The sequence below is a fragment of the Polyodon spathula genome, chromosome 16 (assembly GCF_017654505.1).
Source record: "Polyodon spathula isolate WHYD16114869_AA chromosome 16, ASM1765450v1, whole genome shotgun sequence".
Lineage (NCBI taxonomy): Eukaryota > Metazoa > Chordata > Actinopteri > Acipenseriformes > Polyodontidae > Polyodon > Polyodon spathula.
Window position 1 is genome coordinate 31808937 of NC_054549.1, and position 27326 is coordinate 31836262.

The 27326-nt window shown below is 35.4% G+C and overlaps 1 protein-coding gene across 7 annotated transcripts in view; it reads right to left on the reverse strand.

Annotated features, from left to right (window-relative positions):
• Window positions 1–27326, reverse strand: part of LOC121328679 (microphthalmia-associated transcription factor-like) — a 41935-nt gene that overhangs the window by 9244 nt on the left and 5365 nt on the right. For 2 of the 7 annotated variants that reach the window (XM_041273622.1, XM_041273619.1), the window contains exons 2-3: window positions 8323–8572; window positions 1213–1299 (exon numbers count right to left, since the gene is read on the reverse strand). In XM_041273622.1, coding sequence (XP_041129556.1) covers window positions 1213–1299; window positions 8323–8572 — 337 coding nt within the window. Of the gene's footprint in view, window positions 1–1212; window positions 1300–8322; window positions 8573–13328; window positions 13412–27326 lie in introns of all 7 variants that reach the window. The other 5 variants (XM_041273623.1, XM_041273625.1, XM_041273624.1 and 2 more) reach the window with 3 other exon arrangements.

Here is a 27326-nt window from a genome sequence, read left to right on the forward strand (position 1 = left end):
CTAGCATAAGACATTCTGAATTAGAAGCATTGAGTGGAACCCTTTATCCTGGAAATCAGTTAGAGAGGTTGTGCCTTAACAGATCAATGAACTGAAGCATTTGATAGTTTTTGAAAATAGGTTTTAAATGCTAGAAGCAGGGGTTAATATATGTTTTGTAAGTTACTGTATTGTTGTTATTAATTGTGCTGGAATATGAATAGATTAAAAAAAAAAGTTTGTTGTTTGCTTTTGACATATTTCTTACTAACTTACTAACAAAGCAAAGCTGTCTCCAGCTGAGTCAGGACCCTCAGGCTACCTGCGACATTTAGCTCAAGCATGTGATACTAAAATATTCTCAATAAAAATATTTTACACTAGTATTATTTTTTAAAGGAAAGCGATATAAAAGATACAAATTGACTTGCTATGTTATATAATTAGCACACAGAGCTCTGTCAAGACAAGGCTAGCTTCTTGAACAAACCAAATTTAAAATTCAAAATGTTCAATGACTGCCAATAAAGTGGGGCATGTGCAGGTTAAATGTGGAAAAAATTGCAATGGAGCCAAATGAGTTGTAGCTGGAGGCATAGCATGGTTTTCAAAAGATTTGTAAATGCCTTGATTGTAATTGCTATGGCTTACTGAGACTCAGGCACATTCTGTTACTATTCATATTAACTAGGGTTTTGTAACAATAGTGGCCCTTTAAAATAAGATCATGTGATTTAGTTGAAAGAAAGGCTCAGATTTTGGCAATGGTGGAGGTGAAGCTATGATTTTTGGTGGGGACGACCCGACGAGGAAAGAACTAAGATCTAAGGTTTAAAAAAAAAAAAGGGAGGGGAGGGTCTATGACAATGGTGCTTGTGTTAATAAGAGGTAGAAAACTGATCTGAATGATTTGAGGCTAGATTTTCAAAGATCTTCCACTGCCCGTTCCACTACTCCTGGGCAATGCATTGCACTTCTGATCCCACCAACAAATGTTAAGACTAATATAGATATAGATATGTGTTTTTTTCTTAATTTGACAACTTTTGTCATTTATTAGAATTTGAGATGTAGATTAATTCTCATTTGTACACTATGAATTAGGATTTTGTAACTTTTCAGTAAAAAACACACCTAAAATTTGACTGTGACAGAATAGTGTGTCATGACCCTAATTGTCTGTCCAAATGTTTCTTGGAGATGTGTTGTTATTTTCTATTATCTTGTCCTCACCTTACTGTTTCTTTTTAAAAGGTGTTCATTCAGCCCAGCTTTGTGAGGACCCATACAGGCTGGCACAGCGGAGACCAGGTCACAAGCCTGTTACAAGTAAAAGAAAGGTTGTTTATAAAACAACTCAGATGTTAATGAGTGAAGCCTCATGTTGTAAAGATTTGTATACCAATACTTTTGTAAAGAAAATCAGTTGTGGTCTAAGAGAAACTGTTAACCCCACAGCTGATACTGTAATATTCTTAGAAAATGAGAAACTGACTTTTTTTTTTTTTGGGGGGGGGGGGGGGGGTTGTATCTGCTATATTGGAACTGGTTATATTGAGCTACCTAACTGTTGTACACAAGCTGAAGGAGAAATGTAAAGAATACAATTTACAATGTATTGCTTCCAACTAGTTTCAAAACCAAATCACAGTGTGTTCAAATATGCAATGAATACTGTACTTTTCTGTTGTTGCAAATTGGTGTTTTTAAAGTTTTCAAATGAGTTTCTAAAGCCCCTTTCACACTACCATGCTCTACCCGGGTTGGAACCCCCCAAAAATATGTTCAATTAAATGAACTATACAATAAACAGTTGTATATACAGTTGATTTTCCAATATATATATATATCTACAATCTACAGTGCGAGCACAAAGAGTCATATTGAGTTGGTGCTCAAGCTATTGGCACTACAGAAATGACATTGTGAAGCAGGTTCAAATTATGCATTACATGAACATGGGTATGCAATTTTTGAAAAAAGTTGCCCAAGGAACAAAATTCTAGAAAAATCTACTTGCCCCCTCCCCGTCGCAAAAAACACACACACAAAAAAGTAGGATATAACTTGCAGGATTTTGGTTTTATTTGACAATGAACACAATCAGTCAATTAGTGATTAACAGGGGCAGATCTAGCCTTGTAGCTTGATGGGTTCACTAAATTCTTCAAGATACACAAAAGGTTCCCTGTGACCCCACCTCAATTTATAACAAACAGGAGGCGCTCTAAAAATATACCTAGAGTGTCTTTCTAGCAACAGAATGAACATAGAAAAAACTAATAAATAAAAACTCCTCGTATTACGGGCAAAGTATAACGGCAAAACTTGTTGTCCCCACACAAATCTTATTGTCCCGTGCGTCGCACGTTACAAATTGCACACCCCTGCATGAATGAAACCATATGATGACCATATAAATATATTTTTTATTCAAAGTTGAATAATTGAAATTAAATATAATGGACTGCACTGCCTAAAACAATTAGTGTTCAACTGATGGATTCAAATACTGGTCTAAAAAAGAATTACTTTAGGAAACACAGATTTGTCAGAGACAAGAAGGAAAATGTATTGGAAAAGATGTCATTACCGACATGAAGGCGGCAGCGTGATCAGATCATACCCCTCAGCTAATTGTAAAATGGCTGAATGAATCTTTTTTTTTCTGATAGGGCTTCTAGACAAAGAGGCCTGCTATTATCAATCAATAAAAGCCATTTTTTTCATGTGTCTATGCACTACTGTCAAAAACTTAAATTCACAAGCAAAATAAAGAAAGCCTCAGTATGTTTGTGTAACATGTAATACTATACGGTACGGTACTGTGATCATAAACACACAACACAACTTAAAAAAAAAAAAAAGACGTATTTCACACTGACAGTAGATATATATACAGACGTATATATATATCTACAATCTACAGTGCGAGCACAAAGAGTCATACTGAGTTGGTGCTCAAGCTATTACCAAAACGTTATCCTGTACTTTCAGAATTAAAACAATAATGTTAATGTAAAGGGGGGGGGAGTCGATAAACTGGTTCTCCTTTGTGGGAAGCCTAGCATTACTGAAGAAGCAGTCTTCTGCAGAGGCTGAGGTAGGCCTTGAAATCAACATGCTCAACGATGTGAGTTTGCAACCAGACGTCTGAACGAAAATATAAAAGTAATAGATTTCCTGCTTTCATTGGTCTGCCTGCTGTTACTGCTATAACAAGTCACTGCTGAGTTTACAACACTTTAGTTAAAAAATGTACACACAAAAATGGATGCAGTTATCAAGATGGAAGTAACAATGTACAGCTAAGCTAAAAGTTTTGCAAAACCCTATAGAATTAACCAATTTTGCTTCATAACGTTAAATGAAACATATTGCTAACATATTGTGATTACACACCGTTTTGTAGTTTTCCATATCAACGGATATTGTTTAATATGAATTAAATAACTGATTTAGTAATGCACTGATGCTAAATGCACTTGATTATGCAACCCAGGGCACAAGCAACTGCTTCAGAGTTAGGAAAAAACACCTGCGTTTATATCTCCCACAACTCGAGTTTTAAATTTCAATCGCAGGCACAACTTTTTTTCTCAAGGCAGAATTAAAGAGAAAAAAATTGCTGCAACTGGCCTTGTGAAACTTGCATCTCTTTTGAATATCTGGCCCACAGACCATTACAGTTCTGCAGTGGGTTGTGTAGACATTAATCCCATTGAGTATGAGAGAGAGAGAGAGAGAGAGAGAGAGAGAGAGAGAGAGAGAGAGAGAGAGAGAGAGCGACAGAGCCTTGGTTAATTTAATTATCAGCTCTAAGGTTGTTCATTAAGCATAGTGCCCAATCACGATATAGTTTGGCACAGCAGATTATACTTGAAAAGTAAAAGTAAAGACAGCAGGGAGCCAGAGAGGCTTGTTATCTTCAACACACCTCCTGCTGGTGTGGTGTGTTCCACCATTGCCAGCAGGCCATGAAAACACCAATGTAGCTAACCTATAGAAAGGCTGTGCTCATCCGATAAATCTCAACGTATTTGCAATTTAAAATAATCCCTCTCTTGCCCATTTGTCACTGCTGTATTTTACTTACTGGAATCTAAGTTCTACATTCTCTTCATTACATGACTAAAACATAACAGAAGGAATTCACAAAGCCATTTACTGAAAAATTTAATTCATTTTTGAGAAAATTACACAAATTCAGACTTGGTGAATTCCCCACTATATGTTTGGTAATGCTTTTTAAAAATAAATACTAATGTAGGCTGCAAGCTACAGGTAAAACAAGGCCAGACTGATTATGGACGGGGCCAATAACCAAAAGTAAACTCGCACATGAGGATATTCAGTTTTTGCCAGATTAACAGATTTATATTTTAAGATTTGGTTAAATTTCATTATAAGTTAATCAATTTAGCACTTACGTTTTCCTATCTTCCAAGTATTTTGACAGGGATATAAAACTCAAGAAATCTTTGCGAAGGAGACGTCGAGGAGCATATTTGTCCAATCATTAGGCCAATTTTTTTCTCCACTACTGGAAATGGCTTTGATATGTATGTCTGTCACAACTAAAATTGTATTATATCTAAAAAAAACACTTCTTTAGCACAATTTATTGAGTGTATCTTAATCCTGCATCAAAAATGCTGCTTAAACTAGTTAAAATAGTTTGGATTATGTTGCTTGGTTTTCTGGGTTGTAACTTAGTATAAAAACATAAAGAACTTGTATGTTTAACACAAATTCAATTTCCAGACTTAGTCTAAAGATCAAATACAGTTAAAGTACAAAGTATGCTAAAATATTGGGGATTTAACAGAATGCCTTTGCACAAACCATCACTTAAAAAAATAAAAATACAGAAACAACATATTCTTAGTAATTGTAATACCCTTCCCACATGAGGAAAACAAGACGTGTAACAAAAGTGAACTTTCATGTCAAAGTTGAAAACAAGCAGAAAAGTCAAAGCAATTTTACAGATATTTTTAGGTGCCATTTAACCTCTCAGATACATCTGTTAATAAAACAGGCAATTCATTGTTGTAATGTTGTTTTAGGTTTCATTTGCTAGATTCTTGGTGCAGTCGTTTGTACTTGCCCCCCCCCAATCCTATGCTTTGAATTTGAACTCAATTTGCTGTACTGAACTGCTGACCTTGTTGAACTGTATCTAGCAGCTTTGATGTTAACAGTTCAACGTGTCATCCAATAACGTCTTTGGAAATATAAGAAACAAAGTCAAGAAGACAAACATTTCTGGTTTGTATGTTGAGTTTGTCTGTCATAAATTTGCCTTTTCAATAAATAAAATGTCCTCAATTTGTAACCCTTGAGGCATCACGTTATTTTGCATTATGAACACGTGCATGTTTAATTAATAACGAATGGTGTTAGGCCCTTGTTGATCTGTCTTGTTATTAAAGATACGATTTAGAGTGTGCTTCTGCCCATTGATGTTGTGTTTTTCTTCCCAATACAGGCAACAGAACACAGATGGAAGGGATGCCTGTTTAGCTGAAGTGACTATATAAAACATATAGGTGTCAAAACAAGACAGGTTTATACATCCTGCATAACTTGCCTAAAAAAAAAAAATTACATTACCCCTTTTCCTCCAAAGACCTTGTAAGGACCGACTTTATATATACAACCCAGTGTGCAGTGGATGGGGATTTTGTGTCATCCTGTAACACCATTTGATTCAGCTGATAGGTGACAGTATGCCTCCCAGAAAAGTTTTTAAGTGGCATTAGGCACAGTAATGATAGGCATGATTAATAATTCTGAAAATAATCATACAAATCAGCTGAATCTCACTTTTATGTGAGTTAGTGCTCTTTCAATATCATTGCCTTTCTGATACAAAGAAACAGTTCCATCCTATTTTAAAATAAACCATGAAATTAACCATTAAACACAATTCACTGATCTTCTAGGAAAACAAATTTGTTGTTGTCCAGCTAATGCTATCCATTAGCAGTATTTTGTTTTTTTAAATATTCCAAAGAATGAAAACAAGGCTAATTCTTAACATTCTTAGATGAATTTGTGTTTAGTGTATGGTAATTCCTAGAGTTCTTTTGTCTTGATCCCTAAAGTATCTCTTACTTATTTCTACAGGGTTAGAGGTCATTTAGCTAATTAAGGCACAAATCAAACTATTTTCTACGTTTTTTGTAATTTAGCCAAAAAAAAAAAATGCATTTAAGCTTTTTGTTAATGACAATAGTTTCTCCAGTGTGTCACCTTCTATTCAGTCAGCATGACGGCCAAACAATGTATGAAAGGAAGGAACAAGATCTAAAGATGTTAAGAACAGACTCTTGATTCGTTAACAACTCACCAAACAAGTCCCTAAAAATCTAATAGTGTGCAAATTAAACAACTTTGTAACAAAAACCTCCTCTGCCATTGTAATGCTTTTTTTTGTTTTTTTCCAGATCACCATGATCTACTTACACATGGAATACCATCTTATAATAAATACCTGTGCACAGATTCATCTCGATCCGACAAGTGATTTCAACAATATAACCTCCAACACCTCAGTCAAATTGCCCAGAGTAAGCCATAGAACATAGCTTGTCATCACCAACTCGCACAGAGCATGTCCATTGCAAACTAGAGTTTGGTGGTTTTAACAGGTGTTTTTTGGGGGGTTTTTTACAGTAAGGTTGGCCCAATTGCTTTTCAATAGGGTCTCAGGCTGTCTTGTGAAAATGTGCTAAAGTTACTGCAAAAAATATTATTTTTATTTTATTCTTTTACAGTAGCCACATATTAAAACTAGAATAATTTCAGCTAACAGAAACCCCACCTCCTACCTGCTTCATAGTATAGTACAGAGGCAGATGGAGTCAACGGAGTTGAACGGTTGAATGGCAAAAAAACAAAAAACAATCCTGCAAGCAATATGGTACTCTGAGTGATAGAAAAAATAACATAAACTTTAATATTAAAGCAACAAAACTGGAAAGTTCTTCAGAATTAATAAACTGACAAATTGAACAAGGTACTAACTAACACCCCAAAAACACCTTTGATAGAAGGATAAAAGTAAAGCCCCTTTCACACTGGCATGCTCTACCCAGGTCGGAACCTACCTGGGTCAGGACCCGGTGTCATGCAGGTCGGCTACGCAATTTCACACTGTTTCTAGTTAAAGCAGGGTTGACCTGGGTGACAGACGCAAGTACACAATGCGCGTATCAATGCCCTGGAGCTTCTCTCCAAGCTTCTCTGGATTGAACCGTCAGCCCAGACGTTTATTAGAGCAAATGTTTCTTCGTCCCTGCTGCAATCTGGCTCATAGTCAAAGCGTGTCGACCCACATCCTGGAGGTGGGTTCCTGGAACCCAGGTCAACCCGGGTACAACCCAGGTATGAGGTTTCAAACTACGCAGGACTGTGATCCGGGTAGCTAGAACCCAGGTTGGAGCGCCAGTTTGAAAGGGGTTTAAGTTTACTATATAACCCATCTATTCCCTTTCTGTTAAAGGTCCTTTACCATTTACAACTGCAGTATCTACCTTTTCCATAAAACAGTAATGTATATAACCTTTAAAACGTTTACTGTCTTGGTCCAATGCACTTTTACTAGTCCAATACATTTCATGCAAACAGAACATTCATAACTTTGTTTAAAATCTTCTAGATTCTATATTCACTGAAATATATACTCAGTTTGAAATGCAATGCTTATAGCAGTCCAATATACATTCAAGTGGTGTTAGACACATCTTCAAAATACCAGCAGTCTAAAATACTGCACTGAAATTCAATGAGTTTCTAAATGTTATTTGATCAAACAATGCAAAAATGAAAGTCTTTCCATTTTTCTAAAGTGATCCTTACCAAATTGTATGAGCTACATCTATTCTTAGAAGCATTCTTTTTTGGAGTAATTATCACACTATCTCCCATGGCACAGAAATATTTCCAAGAGTTTCTAATCTCCAGACGAACAAGGAATCAAAGCTTCTAAAAGAGGTCAATGTAGTCGAGCAAATAGGATTAAACATGGCTAATGGCAAAAGGCTAGAAACACAGCACGCATAAAAGAGGAATTCTCTTTCAAAAGATAATCCCTAGAGGATTTTAACACAGTTCATTTTCTCATAACATTGTTTTGTGTTATGCTTGATAAAGCTTGCCTTTTGCAAACTAACTTGTTTTTTTTTAAGTTTTGAAAAACAATTTGGCAATAAAAAAATAAATATAATAATTCTTAATTGCAGCAAGTGTTTAACATGCCTCCAATCACAGCAGTGATGCTATGAAAAGGTAAATGTAGAAGCATGAGAAGATAAGGCTCCACAGGGGACAGTTTACCTTGAGGACTTCCATTGGTAATGGTGTTGCAGTAGGCAGGCTGGTGGGTATGCTGACGTTGATGGCTGGTGTCTGACTGCTTGTGGTTCTCTGCTGCATGTACTGTGCCGCTTGCTGCTTCTGCCTCTGTTCTCGACGCTCCTGCTCTTGCATTTGCTCACGCATGAGCTGCTGCCGTAGCAAGATCCGTGACGTCATAGTGGAAGAGTTTAATGGGGGCTTGGAGGACCCAGGCTGCTCTGATGAATTACTGCAGGCAAACCAAGAAGGGAAATGAGCGCATTAACTGTCTTAATTACAAAACACTGGTGTTGGTAATTCAATTTTACTTTCATATTCACTTTACTTTTACTTTCATATTCATAGCACTTACGCTATATTAAATTAAACTAAACTCAATGAATCTAGTCTTTTTTTCTTGTATAAAACCAAACCAATTGTTTTGTTTCACATGCAAGATTTTATTGCATCCCAGTGCAGGTTTGCACACATTCATGTGTGTCTACCCAGTGCAGTACAGTTTACAGAAGACAACAAGTATTTAAACAGTATTTTATTTTATTTTTATTTAGCATGCCCATTTGACCTGTTGAGAAAGGTGAGGAAATGTAATGAACCAGTCTTTTGTATGATTCTGATGATGGCCATACACTGTACCATTTTTGTCGTTTGAGTAAACCGATGCTGAGAAGACTACTTGGTGAACTTTTGCTGCACGTTCCTGTTCCTTCAGTTCCGAAAACGCAATTAAACCTGAGGTACTGATTGACATCCGTTACACAGTAAACATTTCTTACTTTTTCAGTAGACAGACTTCTCAACACCTCATTCAAAATACTTTTTTGACTGTAAACAACACACATGGTCAAAGGTACCGATGCTAACCCTAAATTTTCAGTAGAGGACATTTTGGACATTTTCCATGTATAAATAAAGTAATTACAGTGCACAACAAAAGTGTATTTCTACATGTACTTACATACATTTTATTTTTTTTTACTGTATTATATATAGCTTATTATTTTCCAAAAACCGAGGCTCTCTTGCTCTGCAGGACCTGTCTATTCAGGGCATTCCAAGAGTGAGTGATCCTTTTGATAAAACAAGAGAAAACCTTTGAGCCAACGCAGCTGTGGAATAATCGTACTAATTAGCTGCTCAAGTCAAATACAGCCTTACTCCAAGACAATCACTCGGCATTGGGATTTCTATACAATAATTTAAGCCTTATTCCAGTAAGCGGATGCCAAGGAATATTTAGCAATGTCAACAGCTCTTAAACATGCAGTTCGCTTGTGTTCTGCTTGCTTTGTTGAACGTTGCAGTGGAGAGATAATAAAATGCTGATTCATTATTTCAATACAAATTATGGAAGGACTGCTTCAGCCTGACAGAAAATATTTTGGTAACTGCTCTTCCTACAGGAATAACTCACCCAACACTTCTTAACACTTAATTAAACATACACAAAACAGATTTATAAACACAGCTCTGAATAATAAACTGTAATATAAAAAAATCTCAAATATCTCAGACTTGACATTTCCCACTCCCACAGAATTCCTTATCAAAAAGCAAGTTGTAGAACTATTAAAATGGGATAAATCAGCTACAAAAATTCCCACCAATTAATTTCTAAAAAAACTCTCATGCCCATGACAATTATCATACTATATCATGGTTGGTATAATACTGACTATCTATTGTTAAAATGCACATATTGATAACTCATTCTACTCTTCTGTAGTTATTCAAAACTTCAGTGGTATGTTGTCTCTACTGTATTAAAGCTAGGCTTCCGAGCCCAGGTTCAGCTTTGCTAACATTATCTGGGACAGCTGGGGCAAGAGATTACAAATAGGAGTAACCTTTATTGGATGTAGGTACCCATAGGAAAGGTTAATGTGTCTATTACTTGGAAACATCAATAGATGTTTTTGGTTTAACTTAAATGCTCAAAACATATGCTCAATCGGTTTCAAGTGACACAAGCCAAGACTTCAGAATCTTTGCTAAAACCTGTTTACACTATTAGCAAGGTTTAAAAATAATCAAAATACAAACAAGTCCTTTTAATTTGTATGGTATAGGAAGAAACTATAAACCCCTGTACTGTAGGAGATTACTGATAAGGATAATAGTATGAAAGTTTTGTCTGCCCCACCGCTCCTTCTAGATGTTATTTGTTATTCATGTATTTATCATATTTCTGATCACTATGAACTTTCTGTATGCGCAAATGTCCTGACCAAGGATATGTCACACACTGTGTAGCAGTCTGCCCTTCTAATATTATAGGGCATTGACAGACTATTAGATCATTGTAATAATACATATGAACACAAGTTTAAGGTCGCACTGCTATTTTTTTTAACTGTTACATGACATTGCAACTCCAATATGAAAATGAAAAGTAGTAGTTAAGAAGATTACATTGTTGCATGAAGGTAGGTTTAGCTAGACAAACAGTACCTTTTTAAAATAATAATCCTTTCCAAAATATAACGAAATGCCGCCTTTGGAGTGCCGCACAATGTTTTCCGGATGGTTTTTTAAAATTTTATTTTAAAAGGTGACTATCGGCCAATGCCAATGACTATGGTTCAATAGATACACTCCTAAAAAAAAAAAAAAAGCAGAGTAGAATAAAAATTCCATTTGTATGCGGTAGTTCCTTATCCTGTTATTGTATATAATGTGATCAATCAAAGGAATTCAGTATGACATTATTATTATTATATTATTTATTATTATTATTATTATTATTATTATTATTATTATATATATTATTTTTTTATATAGCACCTTTCATAGTGGACCACCATCACAAAGCACTTTACAGAGGTAGGCTATGAACTGTATAATGAGCTTTTGATTTACCATAACCTCACTAATTTAGCTATTTGTATTCTGAGTGGCCATGACAGCAATATAAACACAGAGTGACACTGATAGAAATATTTTTCATTATATTCGGTAAAATCCTGCTTGCTACTGCCTTTTTTTATTTCGCCACTTCTTTCAGTAATTTGTCCATTAAACAGCACTCAGTATTTTTACACATGTACAGTAGATGACTACATATTATCAAGGAAAACAACTGGCATGATCTGTCTCTGCCTGCCAAGTCTAAACTTAGTAATGCACTTGTGATCTTTTGTGACATTATTATTGTACACTTATTAAAGTATAAATGTATATAAATGCACCCATGTGTTGATAATAGACTGTGATAGTGAAATTGCTCAAGTACTACAGCACAAACAGAACACTGTCATGTTTAAACAAGTACTTCAGTAACAAGTCCTGCCAAGGCTGGTAAATTAAAACTATGGCTGTTAGTATGACAAAACAGCTGCTGACCACGACATCTATCAAAATAGAATAGAAGAAGAAATGGCAAGTCATAATTTCATGAAAATTGGTGTCATTGTGTAAGGAAACAAGTTAGTAGCATTAAAGCTATTGCTTTACAGTACTATATGTGGAATAACATTCTGTGTTCTCAACAGAAGTGAAAAGGTGTGATACGGACAGACTAAAAGGCAGAGAGACCTCCATATACAGTATTCCCACAATGCGCTACTACCAATAACTTATATACCAAGTGTCATCACAATTGGATAAGTGTTGTTTTCATTTTTCATATAAGTATGGCAGCTTCCACTTTTCAAACCCTAGCTGGGATAATAACCTGCTCCCTATACAGGCAGTCTCAAGTTCTAGAAATGATTTGCACTTTTTGGATGTTGGTTGGATATGGTGATGTTAGGTCTGAACCCCTGTGATTCAGTAGGCACATGCAGAGTTTACTGTCTGCAGCACCTGTTTATTGTTATCCAGATATACTGTAACACACTGCCTATTTCCAATGACATCACATTTCTTCATTTCCAAAACATCCATAATACATTTTTTTTTTTTTTTTTTTTTTTTTTTTTTTTTTTTTTTTAATTTATTTTTGGATTATTTATTATTTACAGAGAGTACAGTAATAAACATTTTGGCCTCCTGCAGGCATGACCAACACCAGGAAAAGCACAGTAAATATTTTACAATTTCCCATTTGCAGTCATTTACATAACAGTCAACGTCATCCTATTTTAGCAAGCAATTTTCTTCGGCAGTACAATGGACGATCTAAAAATAGAAAAAGCTGCATTGTATGGATCTTTCTGTGTACACCTCCACAAGCTGGGAAACTGCTACTAAACACAATGCTAGTTCAGTTAAACCAAAACCTCTCTCATGGCACAAGAACACTTCAGTAAATAATTAATCTGCTCTGGAGGTGGCTTTAGCATGAGTCTTGACTTAATAAGACCCCATAATGCAGACTCGCTTCAATGCCCATACTTCAGACCAGCAATACATAAAGCCTTAGCATTGTTCTTACTTAGCAGCAGCAGAGTTGTGAATGGATGTAGTTATCAACTGTAAAGGTCACCGAACTGTTCCGCAAAATAAAAGTACATAAGATAGTACATAAGTGTAGTAAAATATTACAAATATTCAATATTATAATTTGCATTTGTTATAGTAATCGAACAATGTTATGTCAAAATGGTAGGTTGCTCCAAGTAAAATCGAAAAGTATAACAAGTATAGCAGCCTTTAATGCAGAAGTAATAATAAGTTAGGTGAGTACTGACTTTAAATTTAAAATATAAATTGCAAATACGTTTTGTTTTAGTTTGTTGTAATATGTTTAATGTCCATCATTATTTGACATTTACATATGTATGTGTATGCAGCAACATCTGTTGTTGCATTTTGACATTAATTACCGGTATATTAGTATCAGCAGGTGCACACTGAATGCAAAGAAGCCACACTTTCATAATGGTTATACAGTAGCATAGTTCTTACAAATTAGTAACAGCTAATAAAATGATTCCCACATTTAAACCTGAATATACTGAAACCTCTCCAGGCTAATAGGATACACAATCAGTACAGGTCCATAATGTATTTACACAATCTGTTCTACAACAATAGGTACTTACAGGTAGTAGCTTTGAAAGGAGCATGGTCTGAACATTTGTATTCCAAGAGCCTCCATCTTTTTCTTAAAGGTGTTCTGCAAGCCCTTGGAGGAGAGTGAAAGTCAAACTCAGCTCGAGCTGTGCGTGTGTCACTGGGGGAGGCTCCAGATAAGGGCCTGGCAACTCCAATCCACACACAGCTTAGTGTCTGAATGCCGGTGCCCTAGCATATGTGTGAAACAGCAGACCTGTTTAATCCAGCACCTACCTGAGAAACAATACAACACAGTACAACCTCTACATTGAACAACAAGACAGCAGAACTATTCATACAGTGGCATGTATCAAATGAGCTTGTACAGGTATAACCAATGCTTTTACTGATTCAAGCTTCTTTTGTAATACACATATGAATAACTCACATGTCTAATTTAACCACTATTACAACTATTACGTGTCTCTTTATTTAAACGACCGCCACAACTTCTACTTTCCTGGGTATTAATTGAACATGGATGTCCTGTCAGCTACGTTTCCTTTGGATAATATTACAAACTGATTTGTGTACTCTTTTATATCTAAAAGAAAGACCTCTACATGTATTAAACCATTCAGTTTTACCTTCTGACAATTAAATAGTGACCCACTTTTTTCAGCACTCATAAAATGTAAGCTGTTCTTACTACTTCCGTCCTAAAGCAAATACTGATTACTCCAGTCAAGTATGTACTGTAAACTAAACATTAACCTGGAAGTACTGTGTCTTGTTTATTGGACCAATCCTTTATAAGCCTTAGCAATTTGATAAACTGTTATAGACTAAATTGGGGCTTTTCATCCAAATCTGTACTGCACAATTACAGACTGGGCAAGGCTATACATACACATGCATTTACAGAAATGCAAGGCAAGTACAGCAGAAGAAATACATCTGTTTTATGTTATCTTTAACACTCTTCTGCCCAAGCTGGGTGATACAAAAATAACTTTGTGGAATAGTGAAAAACAGATATGAGTGCAAACCTTATTCCAGACAGGAGAAACAAATACACATTTTTTGAAATTTTCTATATATATATATATATATATATATATATATATATATATATATATATATATATAAGCTTGGACTTCCTCTGCTGTGTTGATAACCACTCAAGAGTAATACTGCTTCATCTCTTTTGAAAGTAATTTGTGTATTGTCAGGAATGACACCAGCTTCTGAAAGGTGTAAACAAGTAATGCAGCCATAAAACACTTCACTGGAACATGGAGTTCACAGCTGCTAGGGACAACTGTAAGCAGAACCAGGTAGAATCCGTTTGACCTCAGAGGCCTTACATTCATGTTCAACATATGAACTGCATAGGAATATCACAGCAGATACTGCTGCTGCTGCTGCTGCTGCTGTCATTTGTTCCTGGTTTCTCGGCTCAATTTTACAATGTTTCCATCAAGCAACACTTTTAGATTCTGAGTTTTTTTGGGTGGCAGTCAGGATCCAGAAATGTATATGTATGATTAGTTCTACATCAAATACATGTGTGGTACTGTTATTTATTCAGTTTAGACAAAAACAGTAACATCCAAAAAAGTTTTCATTAAAACATTTGACACATGTTCCCAGTGTATTTCTTTCTAAAGGTAGGAAATAGAACACAGTATTTCATATTATCTGCAACATACATACTGGCATGCAACACCAGAGGGAGCTATTTTTCTCTCCGACTCACTTTCATGCAACAACAAAAAAAGTTGGCAACTGCTTTCATAAGGTCAAAAACTGATCAGAAATACAAATTTTCAGCTACAAATATAAACAGATCTGAAAAAACAAAAATCTGGTTTTCCGGATAAGTTGTAACACACAGCAGTATTGTTATCACTGTGTGTAGCTGGGATTGTTGTCTATTATTTCTATTCCTAGCAGGGCTCTGCTGTGATCAGTAAGTATGTAACAATGAGCTCTTCATCAGTGTTCTGTACTCATGGTTTGCATAAAAGTCATAATCAAGCAATGTGACGACACATCGCTGCATTAAGACTGTCCCGACTATTTTTCTTAGATTCTTTGTAGATCTGGTGACTGTCATTTTTATTTGAAAATGCTGACCCGTTTTAAAGTTACACTATACAATAAGCTAGAGAGATTCATCAAAGACCAGAAAACAAAAACACAACAAAGAAAACGGCCTTCAATATAAACCTTATGAAACTTACCTACAACAAGTAGGCAGGACTTGAGACAGGAACTGTGAGAGTATACTTGAAAGTGTAGGCTGCTATTTAAAAAAGCAGCAATCTCCACATTGATTGACATCAATTCATATGTGATGTTTTACTGAGTTTTTGAATTAAAAACCTATTAATTTTAACAAAATTCATGGAATCCAGACGTTATAAAAAAAAATGGCAAACGGGACTGCAGTGTATTACTTTAGGTTATAATTTCAGACTTTGCTCTCGGGGTTTATGATACATTCACCAGAACCCATTGATGCAATTATAACCTTGTAATTAACTCACTGCAAAATTCCAAAGAAATTGTTGCTGTTGGTGATTCAAAAAACAAAAAAAACTCTAATGGAAATGAAAGATAATTGAATAGACTGTATGTTTTGATAAAAAGCTGAAAAGAAAGAACATTTAAATGGAAACAAAAGTCTATTATATTTGTTAATGAAAAAGTATTAAGCTCTAAAGTGCTATGTAAAAAAGGAAATAAAAAATATTTACAGATGTCAACAGTAAATTAAAGTTGTTGCAAAATTGTGCTCCAACTTTTACTTTTTACTTGGGTTCACAGCGACCCTAAGAAAAAAAGGTAGAGTACAGCCCTGATTCAATGTTCACCTTCCCTTGCAAAGAAATCTTATTTCAATCTTGAACTGACAGCTTTGTCTTGGAACAATGCCACCAGCAACAAAAGACAGAAATGTAACTCATTATGGGAAAAAAAAAAAAAAAAAAAAAACATAAGCAGTGAAAATAAACTGACTTGCAAAATGTGTGAATTTGACAAAGCCTCTAAAAAAAAATTTGCATTTGTTAACTACACTGAATTGAATTCTGGCTGTGAACAGCTTTTAATAAACATAAATTCTGGCTGTGAAGAGCTTTTAATAAACATATAAATTAATGATTAGTTTTAGGTCATCAGTGATGAACCAATATAAATAGTACTCCGCATTTTTTTGTGTATTGCATGAATATGATTATTTTCCTAAAGCCCTTTCCCCAGTTAAATTGTACTGGGCCCCTAGTTTTGACAAACCCTTTCTGTTGTCCTGCATTTAAAAGACACCCTTGAGTTCCAGTTACCAGTCACATATGTAACACATGGCAGGTCAGCCACAATTAGCTACTTACTGTGGAAGTAAGTTGTGCAAGCAGCCCTTCATTGCTTTAAAATCACTTTTTTTTCTTTCTGGTCCTTGAATAACAGCATTCAAAACATACAAAATGGTCCAGTGGAACACTTTCCAATTTCTCACTCGTCTATGCACCCGTCTGGAAGATTCTAGAACACTAGGTAATTATTGAAAATGTAATAATGTAGCTTGCTCATCTGTTTCAGACTTAAGATATAACATATTTGCTAGTGCATTGAACATACTTAAAAAGGCAACATTGCATGTCTACAAATGCTGTGAAGTTTACAAGCAATTACAATTGGCATCCACTTAAAATGTCTCTGACTTATAAGGTAAAGAACTTCCTTAGTTTTGGCTAGTTCTTTAATGAGTGTCCACAGAAGAAGGCAATTGTTGAAATATTCGTCTGGCAGCACACATTTGTCTGCTTGACTTCGTTTTGTACAACACTGTCTTCCCTACTTTTCCAAAGAAGTGTACTTAATTTGTAACTTAAGTTCTCTGTGAGTTCACTTTTTTCTTCAGTTGTACACCCTAAATGTAAAGCAACTTACTCACTTGTACCTGTTAACGTGCAAGAGACAAGTTTATACATGTACAAAAGACAAACATATATAGGATTAAGTATGTGTTTGTTTTTTTTTAGCTGGTCAATTTTGACCTCTTCCCTAGTTGGTCCATTTCCAACAAGTAAACAAATTACAGCCAGCACAAATCATGAGAGCTACACTAATTAAGCTAATATCCATTAAACAGAAGTTCTAAAATAATGATAAAAAAACTGCATTTAAAATTAGCTATAAAAAAGATTTTTTCTAATTATCTGTTCTATTTCATAAAGAGAACAGTATATTTGAAAACCAACAAAATAGTATTGATTAGAAAAAGCATTGTATGCATTTATGTAACAGTTATCATGTATTATAGATATAGTGAATACACCATACGGTGAACTAGCACCAAAAAAGTCTAAAACAACATTTAACGCTAACTAGAGGTCACGAAAATATCTGTTGTTACTTTAACTATCCATGCAAAAAAATGAATACATACACCATTTATTCAATGCACAGTATTTCACACTAAAAACAATACCGTTTACTGCAAAATCCAGGTGGAAGTGGTAACAAGGTAAAGCTTACATAAACACCCCCCATGCTTGACTCCTAGCTGTGAAAGATGTGATTATACAAAGACTGGTGTTCCTGAAAAAAAACAAACAGTGAAAGACCAGCATGCATCAAGATAGAAACGTCTTTGTCTTCCTCTTGGATGAATCTCATTTTGGGCAACTGGTTTCCAATTCTATGTTGTACTGTATACAACAATATACAGTACAAGCAAACAGGCTAATTGTTTCTTGAGTGTTATAATTGCACCTGCTAGACTATTCTGCACATGAATATCAATCGATGGCAGCATAGAGTACAGTCACAGCTAAATACCGTTACTGTTTTAATAATTAATAAAGGGTACAAGGTCTATAAAAATATGATCTGCTGCTGTTCGGATCGACAGGTGTTTGTCCTGGAATGAATGTGTCTGTTAATAAACTAAATATTAGCACAAGCCTCCACTGAAATGTGATCAACAATATTTCATACTACACTCCTTTAAACATCTTGTTCTGCCTGATTGCAACATTATCACAAAGACCAAAAAGAGGTATCAATAACTTTCATTAGAGAATCATTTAGGTCTTAATGATTAAAACCACAACTATTTAAAAGCACTCAAATATGTATTTTAACATTAAATATGTTCATGTTAAACAGCATAAACTAGTTTCCTACCTTATAATCTTCATGGATTTGTCTTTACACTGTTATTGCTTTGAACCATAAGAAATAACTTTATTACCAGTGCTGCTTTAAGCTTTTGCTGAGTGATTACCTCCAGAAACTGACATCACTCACTCCCACAATTTACTTCCATTTCCTTTTGCTCAGCCCACACCTTGCTTAACATAGGAAGGTTGAAAATAATACAATTTTTAAGTGTTTTCAAGGAGGTGTGCAACTGAAAACTGCAAACTGTGGGTTACTAAGAGTTAGCCCCCCCCCCCCGTGTCATGTTTTAAAAATAGCCCTGCTGAACTGATTACAGCTCTCTATTGGACCCTAAGAGGATTAGTGTACAGGTGCAGAGGGACTGTTCATTTGAGATTAATGAAAGAAATTGAGTAACTATAAATAATTTTAAAAAATGATATATATTTTCCACAGTTGGCAATATGAAACCAAAGTTGGCTTCATACAAACACTTACTACTGTACCTCAAATTTAAAGATATAATGTGATTTTAATTCAGGTTATACCCTTTTTCAAAGCATATCAATACAACTAATTCTATGATTAACAATGAGGGAATAAAGGAGATATTTCTTTGCAGGTGCTTGCATGGCTTAAAAGGTGCAGCAAATACATACAGTATACAACAGTTATTTATCTAAGAACACTGTGATGAACATAAACACAGAATGTGTGCTGTGCTATGCATGGAAAGAACTACAAACAAGACGTATTGACCTTTTAGAATAAGTGTTGCAATGTCTGCAGTTACAGAGACACAAGTTTCACTTCTTAGAATGTAGGTTTGTTTCCTCCTTAACATAATATCCAGCATACCTAGTATGACTTTGCCAATTTCAATGTATTACACATGATTTAAAAACTCACTGAGGTACACTTTGAATAGGCTATTATGACAGAAAAATCAAGCCTGTAAATGGGTTATAAATATTCAGAAAAAAAAAAAAAAAACATATGACAAGCCCCATTACTCCTTCACATACCGTTGCATACACTACAGTAGAACATTTGCATCTTACAGTGTATGAGGTTTCAAGGTTAACATTTGTATTACTTTTAAGTAAGGTGAACATTACATAGCCAGTGAAAAAACAAAAAGGATCAGTAACTGTAAAGCAGCCATCCATCAATTTTATAAAACTTTATTTATTCATATTCCCTTATGCTTCTGACTCATCTATGCGCATAAACCAATTTTATCCTATTTTACCAATAAGATCAGTTAGAAACTGGAAAATTGTAATGGATATTCTAAGTGGTCATTAAAAACAGGAACATTTCAATGACTCAAGTGTTTCCTTGCGCAATATACTCTAAAAATACAAAGATTTGTTCCTATAGTATAGTGACTATCATACATTTAAATACCACAGTAAGTGTTCTGGTTAATTTATTTATTTTTTATCTAACCATATAAGGCCCAAATTAGTGACAGCAAAAGAGCCTAATCCTGGGTTAGAAACACTTCTGAAAGAAAGAAAAAAATAACAGGAGGAGAGCATCCCTAACCAAACATACAAAGTACAGTAATGTATATAAAACAGCACATCCATCCACACTGGCCACACTGAGAACTACATGTACTGTTTGTGTGTGTGTGTGTGTGTGTGTGTGTGTGTGTGTGTGTGTGTGTGTGTGTGTGTCTGTCTATATACAGTCAACCTCAGTTAACTCGACAACTCGAAATGCCATTTAGTGTCGACTTATCCAAGGTGCCACATTAATCACGGGTGCACATGAGCCATGGCATTAACATGCATATATGTAACAACTCACACGTTTACAGAATTTTACAAGTTTATTTTTCGTTAAATGTTCTTATGCAAACAGTTGAAGGAACAGCAGTAAAGTACTGTACACACCCGGTACAACTCGTATAGTTTGACTGAAATAAGAATGAATAAAATAACTGCAGCGTTATTATTACAAAAACAATCCTACCACAAACTGTTGACTATACTTTTAGCTATTGGCTTGTACTGTCTAATTCGACAGCTTAAACAGAAAAAGTTAAAAAATGTATATTATACAGTATGAACTCTGTGAACAAAAAAAAAATAAACAACTTACAGTTTCACATAGAAATCAAGCATTGTCGATTGTTTCGCATGCAAAAACAGAAACTCTGAAAGTTCTGCTGACAAGGAGCCGAGACTCTTTGGAGTATCTATAGTGCCCTCTTGAGCCAAAAACATCTGAACCGTGACCACTGCCACGATGGCTTTATCCGTTTTGACAGGAGGCTGTGGAAGTTCAGGTGTCAAGTTGTCAACTAGTCTTTAATAGTTTTTATCCATTCGGTACCGGTAATAAGTGTCGAGTTACGAGTAAAGCGTGGTGATGAATAAAAAAAGAGGCAGGATGCATATATTTTATATGGAGAAAATCCGGGACCAAGACTGTCGAATTAAGCAAAGGTGTTATCCACCAGTCGAATAAACCGAGGTTTACTGGAGCTGTCAGTGTGTGTGTGTGTGTGTGTGTGTATATATATATTATTAAGTGAGTTAAGATGTTTTGGGTAAGATTGTTTATAGTATTCTCGTATCTAGTTAATCTTCAGTCTCCCTCAGGACATGCTTGCTATTGTGAATCGTCTTCATTGTATTTCATTTGGATTAACAAACAAACAGTGAAGTCATGACCCTATCAGGGACTCATTTTAACACACCTCTCTAAATAGTTTACAAGCAACATACTAAACACAAATTCCTCTCAGCACAAATGTATCTGCTAATAGGTCTAATTTCCATTCAAGTTATTTACTTTCTTTGTGCTTTATTCCGCTTTGTAGCTTGAATAATAACGCAGGAGGAATACGGGGCAGATGACCAAACATTCATTTAAACCTCAGATGTGACTCAGCGTACAGTAATGTGCTTACACAATCACAAGTAAAGACCCCAAACAGACACCTGCCCTTGTCAATCAAAATGCTTAACCTCTGCTGTTCAGTCTAGATCACAGCCTTTTTGCAAGACTGTTTGATGCATTATTTTTTCACTTTTGTAACTAGTAGGCTATGTACATGTAAAATATGAATTACCTAATTAATGTTGAAACACTAAATATTTTGTGAATTGCCCTGTTACACAAAACCTACAGTTGCATTTTTTGCTACTGTACAAGATATACAAGGATGGAACAAGCATCCAGAATACTGTAGGCTGATTGCGAATAACAGAGAAATCAGTGTCTTGATTCCCTTGTAGTTCCCTGAAATTGAAACCGTTTGAAGAGAAACAAGTAAATCTATCAAACATACTCTGCCACGGTCGTAAATACAATACTGTAAAAAATCACTCTTGTAATTCAACAGGATCTTCACTCAGTAAGCATGTAAATATAAGAGCCTGCAAGTTGTTTGCATTTCTTCAGGAATCTTAACCCTGTGGTGTCAGTGTTGAGATGATCTCTTATGGTTAGAAGCTGTTTGATAGGACAGCAGTTTGGACAGTTATATCTGGCAGGTTTCGCCTGGATAAACATCCCCTTTAATGAAGATTTCACTAAATCTTGACACAGTAATTACATTCAGGTTGTTAAAGACGTGTTACTATTGTTAATCAAATACTCTTAGTGACCAACTACCAGTCAACACGTTGACACACCTTGCAAGCTCACTAATGAGTGGGTTAGCAACACCAGGGGAAAACCAGGGTGCGCCACTCTGTGACATGTATACACTATAAATATTAATGATGCATCTCTTAGGTGTCAGTTTAGTCTAAAAGGGATTATGGGTCTTTCTTTCTGGCTGGACTTCCCATTAAAAATATCTATTTCTGCAACAGGGTGAATTTCAAATTAAAGATTTTTCTTTACAAGTGAACGATTTGTAGTGATTGTTCAACAGCTGGTCTTAAGCACCAGTACAGCAAGTTGCAAGATTGGGAACACTAGCAGATTTTGCAAATAGTTCGCGGTTGTTAATTTTTTCTCTCAAAAAGAACATTGTATGGATTAATATTCTTCCAAGTTCTTCCAAGACTGCTTTGTTCGGAATGGGTTCACAAAGTACTGCCATCTGTTGTGTGCAGAGTGGAACTGTGGCTGACCAAAGTAAATATTTTGAATTATTGTTTGCAAGTTTTTAGAAATAACATTTAAAGTTCTTACAAATAGTATCATGATTCTAGCTATGCCCTGAGCATTACATTGAATATGAATACATCAATTTTAACAGCATAAAACTATCAATGAATTGCTCAGAGGAATGGCTGTGCCTGCTTCTACGGTAGCTTCTTACTACATGCATACAACCCAAATGGTTGCATTTCTTTCAGGAAATATGCTATTGTCATTCCACTAGATTGGACCCAAAACTGAGATTTAACAAAACTGTATTTGTAGGTGTCAGCGGAACGAAAATTCTGTGCTTTACAAACCTTTAGAACAAGCAAGTGAGAGTTTACCCTGAACCCTGAAGTTAAAAGTTATACAGTTTAGCTCCATAAAACAGAACGGTCTGGTTCATGAAATTGATGTTGAACATTACCTCTACTTCAGAAATGTTTTAATGTGCATTTAAATCAAATCTTCAACAGTAGTTTCACAGTACCTCGGTGAACAGAGAAATTGACTGTGAGCGACATTTCAACACCAAGAAAACATGTGGACCAAAAATAGTCAAGTTCATGCCCTTCAAAAAATTATGTAGGCTTTAAATGAAGATTTAAAGCATGATAAGTATTGTAAATGCTAAAAGAAGTTACTTCTCCCACATATTAACAATATAAAAGGGTTGTTGGAAACCCTCCAGCTGTACTTGTTAAATGCAGCCTTCATAATTTGTTTCTGTTAAACCCAGCATACATGTTTGAGAAACATTTTCAGCAAACATTCAAGCAACACAAAAAACATATCCGAAAAATACTATAAGCCTACTGTACAAACACATTTACTTCTCTGTGTTGATGATTTACAGACCAATATCTGAAATCAACAAATTAACAGTTATACATACATACATACAAAAGAGCACACCAGCTGTATCTTGTACAATAAAGTACCTTTTGTATTTCTAATGAGCCATTGCAGGGATTTTAAGGCACATAAGACAAACAGATCACATATTGTCGCTGTCTTGTTCAGCTTGTCGTTACGTATATGCTTTTTTCATAAATTCCTGCAAAACCATCCAACAAGCCACAGGCTCAGCACAGCTGCAGTGTGTTAACTAGCTCAAATAAAGCATACTATATCTTGGCGGTTGCTGTTTTGGGCCTATAGACTCAAATAAGGAAGTTCTGTTGTATAAGAAGTCCACACCAGGGCCAAGCTCTTTTGTGAATGGAAACTCCACTGTTTAAGGCTTCAGTACAATAAGTAAATGGCATTTGGTGTACCATGACAGAAAATAACAACTATATACGGTCAATGACTTCCAGAAGAACCGACAATGTTGTGCATGTTTCTCTTTCTGATTCCAAATGGTGTTTTAACATTTTTTTGTAATAATTCATTCTTAAAGCTTACACTCTTTCCTCCTGATGGTTTGCATCTGATCAATTCAGGGACATGAAGCTTTTTCTTTAAGAACATAAGAAAGTTTACAAAAACTAGTGGAGGCCATTCGGCCCATCTTGCTTGTTTGGTTGTTAGTAGGTTATTGATCCCAGAATCTCATCAAGCAGCTTCTTGAAGGATCCCAGGTTGTCAGCTTCAACAACATTACTGGGGAATTGGTTCCAGATTCCCACTAGCCTTTCCTTTAGCCAGCTCGCATAAACTCTCACTAGGCTCTATTTTAAAGATCTTATCTATTAGGGATGCGTTACCTTTAATGCTGTACACTATATTATAGCTTTCAGAGGCATCGTCAACTTACAACTGAACCACAGCAAAGGCTGCTACACACCAGATGTGATGCGGCAAGCGAAACTATGCAGCGACGCGACAAAATGAATAGAACCCGTACTTTCGATAAGTATCTTTCAAACAACAGGCGACACATGGTTGTGATACCAGGGTGACGTGAAATAAATAAAACTGAATCTTATTTTTTGCAATTTGCGAACTAGGGAATTGACCAATCAGAGAACAGTTTCAATGCACATGGTCCAGCAGGGTGAAGCAGTATCCAAAATGATGGAGGAAAAACTAATACTTGCTGTGAAAAAATACCCATAGACATGACTAAGATCATTGCAATTATAAAGGTACAGATTTGAAGGCACTGGATTAGCCTATTATGTATGATTTATTGCCATATATGTTGAAATACTGTCTGAGAAGGCACTCATAATTACTACTATTAATATCATGTTGACGAATATGTACCGGTCTTGATCATAGTTTTGTCAATAACATTTTGTTGTTAGTTTTATTGATTTGGCAGTTTTCAATCTGCGGTGTTGCCTTTGTGTTGCTTCTGGTGTGTGTGGTCAAGTATTTTATCGCCCAATGAAAAATCGCATCTCGTCTGGTGTGTGGCGGCCTTAACAAAACAAAATAACAAGGATTTGATATAATGAATACAAATAAAAGCTAAACTCAGCTCAAAAAATGTAAACATTTGAAATTATGAAACAACTGCTTTTACTTGAATGACAAATATTGGTATATAGCTGTTAGTTACTGGACTCATCACAATTAGCTGTTGTTTTTCTAAAATGAACTGAGAGCACAGTGCCTCAGCACTTTTAACACCAGTGTGTTAAAGACTCACTTGTGTGTTATAAATTAAAATAAAAATAATAAATAAAATAAATTTTCACTCCCAAGTCTAAAAATCAAACCTGAAAAACTACATGCTCATTTGATACCACTGAGATCAAAGCAGTTTTCATAAAATCGCTATAATAAAAAGTCAAATTCTGTGCACGAGGAGACCCGTCTCAAGCAGAAAATTCCCTCGTATCTCAATCAATCGGAAGACTGTTACTGCTTTGTGCACCGTAGTTGTTGCTTAATAACGTTCATCTAAATGGTTCTAAAGTGGTTATCTGATAACTATTTCACTAAGAAATGGTACATTTAAAACACAGGAGCTTCACAGTTTCTCTTTTATCAGGCTGCTTATTCTACAACCCCGTCCACTGGTTCCCTTGTTCATGCTTTATTTCCAAGGAATTGTCTCCCAGCTGTGGAAGCAAAGAACAAGGCTGGCACTTCTTAAGCCAAACTCTGTGATCTTCTTGGCATAGAGCTCACTGATGCAATACAGTGATTAGTGATGTTGTCAGGCTACTCCCGAGGCTTGGGCTTCAGCAAAGTGTCTGCTGGAGATCAAGCTTCAACTTCAACTTTGTACTGCCATGAGTGTGTCTTATTATTAATAAATTAATCCATGCCTTGAAGCATGACTATTATTTAAACTAAACTACACAAACATTTTTCAGTTGCATAATATTCAAAAGTTAAGGTCACTTGAACAAAGACCCCTATTGAAATGTAAAGGTCTTTGTACAGTATCTACCCCCCTTAACCATGAAAATATACTGTTTACTGCTGCATGCATTTCTGTCTGTATTATCTGCAATCAAACAGTAGTGTATTTAAACTTACAATGTCTCTGTACTCTTAATCATTTTAAATATAATTATTTTGTTGAAAGGCATACAGGGAAGATGAATAACATTTTATCAGACCTCAGGTATGAAAATTATACAGCTGAGCAACTTTTGCTTTTAAGGTGCTTTCTTTTCAAGAAGAAACAAGTTTGTGTTAGTTATTTGCTCACATGCTCAACCTGTCCAAAAGTTATTGCTGAATTATACCTTGGTGGCTTGATGTTCAACTTGGTATTCCCCACCTTAAAGCGACTGCCTTTTTCATGAACAGTGAATCCCTCTCTCAGGTGTCCCTCCCAGCTCTGCTTTTGACTTTAACTTGGTCAGGATAAAGAATAAAGACAAGAGTCATCGCCTTTTTCTGTGCCATTCATGAACAACAGGCAACATACTAGTACCACACAGTCAGGTGCCAAGTGTCATCAGAGAACAAGCTGAGCAGCACAGTTTTTAATGGACTTTTCTCTGAGTAGACTCCAAGTCCATAGAAATTTATTTGGAGCTTTAATGCTAACATGTTAAATGGTATTTTACAGACACAGATACACTAAAGATTTGTATATGTTTACTATAGTAAAATACTGGAAAACGGGTTTCTATTACTATATATTGTATTGTACTGTACCATACTAGACTGATATACTGTCTAGAAAGCATACATTTTTAAAGAATATTTATTGAAACTTCAGTTATTCTTCCAGAAGTTTTAAATACAGAAAATGCTTCCTAAGCAGCCTGCCTACCATCACATTTTCTAAATGCACAAAGGAAACAATGCGCTAGAGAAGAACACAAATGCTGAGTGGACTACATTGCCCTGCCCGAGTAGCACACACTGTTTGTAATTCATTTTGTTCTAGGAAGGTAACTTGGTGCACAACTTACTAAAATCCAGGTCAGAAGTCGTGTGTAACTTAGACAAGTGTTTATATAAAACAAACCATATGAATAGGCCCCGAATATACTGTAACAACAGATTGAAAAGGCACACAGTAGTTGCATGTATTATTGCATATTGCACGTCCAGTGAAAAAGCTCAAAGTGGCTTGGCAGGTAATCTGAGCTATGTTTTGTCAACTGAGATTTAACAGTTTCAGTACATTTTCCAAACATGTTGCATATATTTTTATTAAGTATGTGCACAATATTCTGGAAGCATTTAATAGAATCATGAATCAACATGGGGTTATTAAAACTAATTAAAAATTGTGCAATTTTATTTTACAATATTATAATTTCTATTTAACAAGATTATTATTATTGTTGGAGAGCATCATACAGTCAGGGCTTTCCTTGTGGAGTTTACTGCTATAAATGTAC